The sequence below is a fragment of the Tupaia chinensis genome, unplaced genomic scaffold (assembly GCF_000334495.1).
Source record: "Tupaia chinensis unplaced genomic scaffold, TupChi_1.0 Scaffold000528_1, whole genome shotgun sequence".
Taxonomy (NCBI): domain Eukaryota; kingdom Metazoa; phylum Chordata; class Mammalia; order Scandentia; family Tupaiidae; genus Tupaia; species Tupaia belangeri.
In genome coordinates, this window is record NW_006160041.1 from 419,761 (window position 1) to 428,476 (window position 8,716).

General features: G+C 35.8%; 1 protein-coding gene across 17 annotated transcripts in view; it reads left to right on the forward strand.

The window, feature by feature from the left end:
- Nucleotides 1-8,716, forward strand: part of TTLL5 (tubulin tyrosine ligase like 5) — a 330,457-nt gene that overhangs the window by 103,148 nt on the left and 218,593 nt on the right. For 16 of the 17 annotated variants that reach the window (XR_003550803.1, XM_027775153.1, XM_006157045.3 and 13 more), the window contains 2 exons: nt 3,425-3,538; nt 3,825-3,916. Coding sequence is in view for 16 of the 17 variants with exons in the window: in XM_027775153.1 (XP_027630954.1) it covers nt 3,425-3,538; nt 3,825-3,916 (206 nt within the window). In the remaining variant the exon portion in view is untranslated. The remainder of the gene's footprint in view (nt 1-3,424; nt 3,539-3,824; nt 3,917-8,716) is intronic. The other variant, XM_027775163.1, reaches the window with a different exon arrangement.

Here is an 8,716-nt window from a genome sequence, read left to right on the forward strand (position 1 = left end):
ACCAGCAGTTAGTGTAATGGCTATGTCACTGGACTCCCACGTAGTCGACCGCCGTTCCTGTCCTGGACCTGGTGGCTTAAAACTCACACCGGGCACATGTGCATGCGTGCCCAAGATCCTGAGAGGAGAATGGAGGAGAAGGGATTGAGGCGTGACCATTCCCCCTGGGGGTGATTTCTCGCTTTCTGTCTCTCTGTCTGTCTCTGTCTGTCTGGCGAGTGCACACGCCCTATAGCGAAAACCTTACAAAAAAGAAAGAGTTTTGGGGTACTAATTCATTGTTTATAAGGGTGGCATTAGGTTAGTAGAGGAAGACTGCAACATTATTATCTCAATTTCTAGGAGCCAGAAATACTAAAAATCGTTTTTTTAAAAAAAAAAAAATTTGGAGACACTCATTAGATGTCATTCAACAGTGATTTGAACTGTCTTCTTAAAAATATAGCCATGTATTTTAAAAAAACTATTCTAATAGTAATTATTTCTTAAAGTATTTTTATTAATTTTCTATACATAGTTTAGTTTATCATCACTTAAATAGCAACCTTTCTATTCCAAAATGCTTAATAAAGTTGTTACATTTTTACTTTTTTTAAAAAAAATGAGTGCTTCTTATTCTCTCTGTATATAATTGATATGATTTTGAACTCCCCTTAAATAGTGTCAGGTAAGAAGGCTGACTTTAGAGGATTAACTGCCCTGACTTTACCATCAGAGCCACACTGTCACATGTGAACTAAAATATGTTTTGGCAAGTAGTTAGTAGTGTATGATAATGAGAAAAGCCCTTAAACCATTCATTTAAGACTTGTTTTTCCAAACTAAACACTAAATAAGCATTCACACTTTAGTAATTGGTTTAAATGACTGTATTACTTACTTGGTTTCCTCTTAAATCTTTAAACTCTCTCCTTTATTCCCTTCTCATTCTAACATATTCTGTTCGATGTATTCCCAGGGATTGAAGGGAATTAAAGTATTTTCTCAAATCCTTTTGTAAAGTTTAGTTGTAACCATGATTGAAATAAATGATTTCATTCATTTATTTATTCATTCAACAAATATTTATGATCTCCTTTTGCAAATACTAGATCTTGAAGATACCACAGCAAAAACTAAACAGATAAAAGTCCCTGCCTTTATATGTTGCTTACAGCTGTCTATTTCATGGCTTTTATTTATATAAGTATCTCATCCCAGAGTTGCCTATTAGAAAATACAGTTTTTGTAACTTTGAAGATTAAGTATGTATTGATCTCCCTTGTGCCCAAAGGTAAAAGCACTCATGGTGTTTTGTGTACATAGGTATATTAGCCTATTCAGGCCACTATAACAAAACATGATTGACAAGACAACAGAGATTTATTTCTCATGATTCTGGAAGCTGAGAAGTTCAAGATCAAGATGCCAGCAAAGTACATTTTATTCTGAGGGCTCTTGCCTTGATTTGCAGGTGGCCGCCATCTTGTTGTGTGCTCATATAACCTCTGTTTTGTGTCCATGGGGGCGAGAGAGAACCAACTCTGTGATGTCTCTTACTATGCGGGCACTAACCTGTTAGATCAGGGCCCCGTTCTAATGAACTCATCTAACTCTTGGTAGAAGGTAATACTTTCTAAAAGTCCCAGCTCCAAATGTCATCACATTAGTGATTAGAACATTAGAGGAGAGAGCCAGCAGGTGATGTGGTGGTTAAGGTGTTAGATTCCCACATAGCTGACTGTGGTTCAAGTCCCAGACCTGGCAGCTTTGAAAATCACAAAAAATAAATAGATAAATAAATAAATGTTAAAAAAAAAAACACTAGAGGGATGCAAACATTCAGTCCATAACAGTGAGCATTGTTGAAAGGCCAAAAGTTGATTACAAAATGCCTTTCGAGTTCTATAGTTTACACACAGAGAAATCTGAAGAATACTTACTTATAGTGAGGCTTCTTACCTCTGATTGAAGTTCTTTTGGGAATCTGAAAGGATAATTTGTACCCATAGTTCTTGAATTATTTCTTATTCTTTTTACTTAGTAGGTTTGTCTTATTTTATTTGTCACTTTATCTATTTCAATAATAGTATATTTTCATACTTGGTGCCATCTGATTTCTTTGTTATCTTGCTGTTTCTCTGCTTGCATAATATCAGAATTCCTTAAAACTTTTGTACTTGGGTGACTTTCCTGATACTCATTCAGAAGACAAAATATTCCAGTAGAGGAGAGAGCCAGCAGGTGATGTGGTGGTTAAGGTGTTAGATTCCCACATAGCTGACTGTGGTTCAAGTCCCAGACCTGGCAGCTTTGAAAATCACAAAAAATAAATAGATAAATAAATAAATGTTAAAAAAAAAAACACTAGAGGGATGCAAACATTCAGTCCATAACAGTGAGCATTGTTGAAAGGCCAAAAGTTGATTACAAAATGCCTTTCGAGTTCTATAGTTTACACACAGAGAAATCTGAAGAATACTTACTTATAGTGAGGCTTCTTACCTCTGATTGAAGTTCTTTTGGGAATCTGAAAGGATAATTTGTACCCATAGTTCTTGAATTATTTCTTATTCTTTTTACTTAGTAGGTTTGTCTTATTTTATTTGTCACTTTATCTATTTCAATAATAGTATATTTTCATACTTGGTGCCATCTGATTTCTTTGTTATCTTGCTGTTTCTCTGCTTGCATAATATCAGAATTCCTTAAAACTTTTGTACTTGGGTGACTTTCCTGATACTCATTCAGAAGACAAAATATTCCAGGTCGTCTTTTGGGATCAGTGAGGAACGTGCCCCAGTTGACTGCATCCTTGAAGTACTTAGGCAGGCAGTCATCCTTGTTCCAGGGCTCATCGAGTATGACAGCCACTATGTTTCTTTAATTGTAGCCTTTTGGTCACAGCTCTTTTTGGTGTCACTGAAGGCTCTCATCTCGATATTTCCCCCTCAAGTTCTAAATCACCTCATACCCAACTTTTTCATCCGTGACATCATATACTATTCCTTAGTTTTGCATCTTATGTCTCAGTTTTCCTAACTCTCCTCCCTCAGTGTTGGAAAGAATGTGTTTATCTTGAAATAAATTGACATTTCCTTCCCTGTTAAGGCTATTTTCAGATTTCTTCCATACCTCTGAAATAGTGGAAGTATTCTAAAATTGAGGAAGGGAGCATGTTCTAGTTTAGAAGGTCACATGGGCATCAGTCTTCTTTCTCCACTTGTTTCTCAACTCATAGTGTTTTTCTCTATTCTGTTTTCTTGCTTTCAAGGTTTCAGGCTAAGGGATTAATTATAGTAAATGAGTTATGGGTGTGAGCTTATTATACATGTTGGGAAAGATAGCAGTGTGGAGGGAATGAACAGTGGGGAAGGAGGAAATGTATGAAAAACTGTGTGGGATTTTTTTTTTTTTAATTTTATTTTTAAAATTTTCTTCTTAGCGTTCCCGTCCACTCTCTGCCAGTGATGCGGAAATGAAAAACCTTGTGGGCTCAGCCCGGGAGAAGGTGCCGGGGAAGTTAGGTGGTTCTGTGCTTGGTCTGTCAATGGAGGAGGTAAAGATAACTCCATTTCAGGCTTTTGTGGGTTAACACTGGGTTCAGGGAATGTAAGTGAGTGATTCATAATAATCATGAAAAACGCATATCTTACAGTGAAAAGTGAAAGATTCAAGATGGGAGAAACTTTCTATTCAGAAAAACCTTAAATGGAATTAATTTCTTCCTTCATGCTTTTTCCAAATTCTTGAGTCATAACTCTCTTCCTTTGTCCAACAGCCACATGATTTCCAGTTTTCAAAATAGGTAGTCATTTTATTTTGTTTTCTCTTCTTCCATCTAGATCAAAGTTTTACGGAGGGTGAAAGAAGAGAATGATCGGAGAGGTGGATTTATTCGCATATTTCCTACATCTGAGACCTGGGAAATATATGGGTGAGGTGACTGCCTTTTTTTGGTTGTTTTTAATTTTAAATCTACATCTCAGAATTAGATGAATTGTGACACACTGTCGTCATTGCTTCCTACATGGTGCTTTTTTATCTCATTTGTTTGTTTATGATAAAGTTACCCAACCCAAGAAGTAGACGATTAGCAATAATTTCGTCTACCTGTGTGTCATTTTCTCTTTTTGTTAATCCTCTGCCTCTCTCTTAAGTAATGCTTCCACCTAGGGTTAGACACTGTCCGAAATTTTTAAATTGTTATTGAGGTATTTTTTATATGCAATAAAATGCATCCCTTTTAGGTGCATAGTGTGATAACTTTTGACAAACATAAACACCAGTTTAAACATTCCTACAAACATAATCACCTCTATTGGTTCCTTCATGCCTTATATAGGTCAGTCCTGTCTCCACCCCCACCACTACCTTGTGCCTCAGATATCAATTCACCTGTTCTTTCCCACTCATCTGTTTGTCTTTGTGCCCATACGTTACTTCACTGCCTCAGTCAGTATAGCTTCATGAGTTTTATTCTAACATTTTTTCCCAAGTTGTTTGGCTATTCTACGTTACTTTACATGAATATATAAGTTTTAAAATCAGTTTTCAATTTCCACAAAAAAGCCTAGTTGGAATTTTAATTAGGATTGCATTGACTCTTCAATTTGAAGCGCATGGGCAACTTAACAATATTAATATTATGTCACAACATACGAACCAGGTATATCTATCTGCCTATTTATATAGGGCTTTAATTTTTCTCAGTGGTGTTTGGCATTGTTCAGTGTAGGTCTTTGACATCTTTTGTCAGATTTATTCTAAGTATTTAGTACTTTTTTTCTGAAGCTTTTTTTTAAATTAATTAATTTACATTCATTGTCTAAGCATCGTCACAGCATATAAAATGTGGTTTCCCATCCAGAATATACTGCATAGTGGCTTAATCATGCATGTTATCATCAATAATTTTCCATTTCTAGTTTCATATATATATATACATACATACACACACACACACACACACACACACACATATATATACATATATATACATATACCCCCCTATGTCTGACCCTCTGCCTTTTCCCACCCTCTTCTTACACTATCTCTGTTGTCTACAGTTGTCTTCCATTCCTTTTCCCCCCACATTTTATTGATCACACAACTTCTTAAATAATTAACTACTTTCAGTAACAAGTTCAACTGGTAATTTCAAGAAAAGCAATTTTGAATTGGTAAGGAAATTTGCTTAAAACTTAAAGCCTGGGAACAGGTCAGTATTCTATTCAAATAGTAGGTACATGAACCTATTGACAGCTCAAGATGGGACAAAAACTCTTAAAACTGAACAAAAAAATGCTATTTCACCAGTTCAGTCTCATGTATTTAATCTATCTTTTGTTGTGGTTTGATCTTCCCGATTGAATTCTGGGATATAATATTCAACTCCAGACTTGTCCCTATGATTAAGTTGGCCATTTTCTTAGTTTTTGAATTATTATTTCTGTGGGTCTGCATTTAATTTTCCCGACATAGAACTCCCTTGAGAACTTCTTGGAAATCTGGTCTCGTGTTGGTAAATTCGTTCAGGTTTTGTTTATCTGAGAATGTTCTTGTCTTTTCTTCCCATATGAAGAATAATCTTGCCAGGCACAGTATTCTTGCTTTTCCCTTAACACTTCAAATATATTTTCCCATTCTTACCTTGCTTGCATTGTTTCCGATGAGAGGTCTGCTGTTAGCCTGATGGGATATCCTTTGTAGGTAACTTGCCATTTTTCTTTTGCCAATCTATCTTGTCTTTGTCTGTTGTGTTGGTCAGTCTGGTTATAATGTGTCTTGGAGAAGATCTTTTTGGGTTGATTCTATTTGGGGTCCATTTTATTTCTTGGGACTAGATCTTTGAGTGCCTGTCTAGGTTTGGAAATTTTTCTTGCAGGATTTCATGGAATAGATTATCAATGCCCTTATGAGTCTCTTTGCCTTCTGGGATGCCAGTTATCCGGATGTTTGGATGTTTGATGGTATCTAGTACTTCTTGTATATTATTCTCAAATTTTTGGGCAATTTTCTCAGTCTTTGTGGTGGATTTTTCTAGGTCAGCAATTTTCTCTTCTATGTCTGAGATTCTATTTTCTGTATGATCTAGTCTGCTTTTAATACTTTCAAGGGAGATTTTGACTTCCTGAATTATAGCCTTCATCTCTAACAGTTCCACTTAATTCTTTTGTAAAGTGTGTAATTCCTCTTTTAGATCTTCAAGAATTTCCTCACCTCCTGGAACTTCTCAGGTCCTTTCTCCTTTCTCTTCTGTAGTTCATTGTCTCTCTTCCATCTCTGTTAGCTTTGCCATTATGAATGTTTTAAATTCTTTATCAGACATTTCCATGATTTTCATTTAACTTTCTATGGATGAAGAGGAGTTATTCTTTTCCCTTGGAGGAGAGGTATTTTCTTGCTTTCTCATATTTCTTGTGGCCCAGCGGTGATTTCTAGTCATCTGATGGATGGTATGTTTTTCCTAAACTTGAAGTTCAATCTGAGCATCCACGAGCATGCAGAAAAGGAAACAGAGAGAGAGAAACAACAGTAACAAAACAACAATAAACAGAGAAAAATAGAAGGAAAAAAACTAAAAAAAAAAAAAAAAACTAAAATATAATTTTTTTTTAAATGCAAAAACTAGAAAACCCACGCCGCAATCCCTTCTCCTCCATTCTTCTCTCTGGATCTTGGGCACACACGCACACACACCCAGCGTGAGTTTTTTTAAGCCACCAGCTCCAGGACACTAACTGCGGTCTACTACATGGGAGTTCAGCAACATAGCCATTACTCTAACTGCTGGTCCCATCATGGCACACTTCTCAGGAGCCATGAAGGTGTCCTCTGAAAGCCTGTTCCCTTGCCTTTCCTGGTTTGGGAGGGGGAGAGGGGATTATTAACAAGATAAAGGGAAAGGAGGGGCTGAAAGCCAAGAGAATGCTTTACCTTAAAATATTTTAAAAAGGAAATATTAGAAAAAAATGTGAAGACAGAGACAGAGGTGGAGAGAGTCAGAGACAGAGATAGAGACAGGAGGCTTGAAAGGCTTCTTAGCACTCGAGTTTGTGGGCTGGAGGCTGAATTATCAGTGGAAAAGCTTCATTTCTCTTATTCCCCTGAAATCAGTACTTCTCAGGAGCCATGAAGGCATCTTCTCAGAATTCAATACTTTTAGATGCTCTTTATAAATGCTACTCTTTCGTTCATTTCAATTTCTCATTTTTTTCCTAGAATGTAGAAATACAATTGATTTTTGCTTACCAATCTCTTGTCGCACAATCTTACTAAACTGAGGTACCATTTTATTATAAATTCTGTCAGATTTTTTACATAGTGTATTGACTGCGAATAAAGACAGTTTTATTTCTTTCTTTCCAATCTAGGTGCCTTTTTAAAATTTATTTATAGCTTGATTGCATTGGCTGGAAGCTACAGAGCAATGTTGAATAAACTAGTAAAAAGTAGACATCTTCATCTTACTCCTGATCTTACCTCTTAAGATGATCACATGATTTTCCTCTTTTGATTTGTAAATATAGTGAATTTCATTAATCTTTTTACTGTTAAGCCAGTATTACATTCCTTCTACTTTGTCATGATACATTATCTTTTTTAAAAAATTATTTTAACTTTATTTATTTATTTATTTATTTTAATTTGAAGAGAGAGAAATTGAGAAAGTGTGCCTCCAGGTCTAGGACTTGAACTATAGTCGGCCATATGGGAGTCCAGTGCCCTTTAACCACCATACCACCTGCTGGCCCCACATTATCTTTTTTCTAAACTGTTGAACTTGATTTACTAATATTTAGTTTAGAATTTTTAAATCTGTGTTCATTAGAGACATTGCTCTTTGGCTTTCTTTCTTTTTTTTTTTTTTTTTTTTAAAGTTTTTAGCCCTAGGGTACATATGCTTGATAGAGAGAGGAAGAGAGAGAGAAATTATCTCCTCAGGGGAATAGCTATCCCACAATCCCTTTTCCTCCATTTTCTTCTTGGGACTTTGGTCATGCATGCACACATGCCTAGTGTGATTTTCAAGTTGCCAAGTCTGGGACTTGAACTGTGGTTGCCCATTTGGGAATCCAGTGCCTTAATTACCATACCACCTGCTGGCCCTGGTTTATAGTTTTCTTGTAATACTTTTGGTTTTGATATCAGGGTAACGCTGCCTCTTAAAATGAGTTATGAAATATTTTTGTCTCTTCAGTTTTCTGGAAGAGTTTATGTAGAATTGATATTTTTTAATGTTTGATAGTTTACTGTTGAAGTCATGTGGACCTGGAGTACAGTTTCAGTTTCACTAATAAATCATAGGGTTATTCAGATGATGTATTTGTAGGTAATTGGTATCTTTGTAGGAATTTGCACATTTCATCTGTGTGCGTCTTATTTATTTATTTATTTATTTTTGCGTTTTCCCACATTTACTTTGCATATCAAAAAGTTTTAGGTCATACTCCATAGTTCATAACAATTAGTAAACAACTTTCAAAATTTCAAGAAATTGAATTTAAAGATAATTATCAAAATATTTGTTGTAATTTTGTTTGTGACTCTGTAACAGAGACAGTGTGGTTTTAAATTTTTTTTTTTTTTTTTGGAGAGATTTTCACTGTAGGGCGCGTGCGCTCGCCAGACAGACAGAGAGAGACATAGAGACAGAAAGTGAGAAATCACCCCCCATGGGGGATGGTCACGCCGCAATCCCTTCTCCTCCATTCTCCTCTCGGGATCTTGGGCA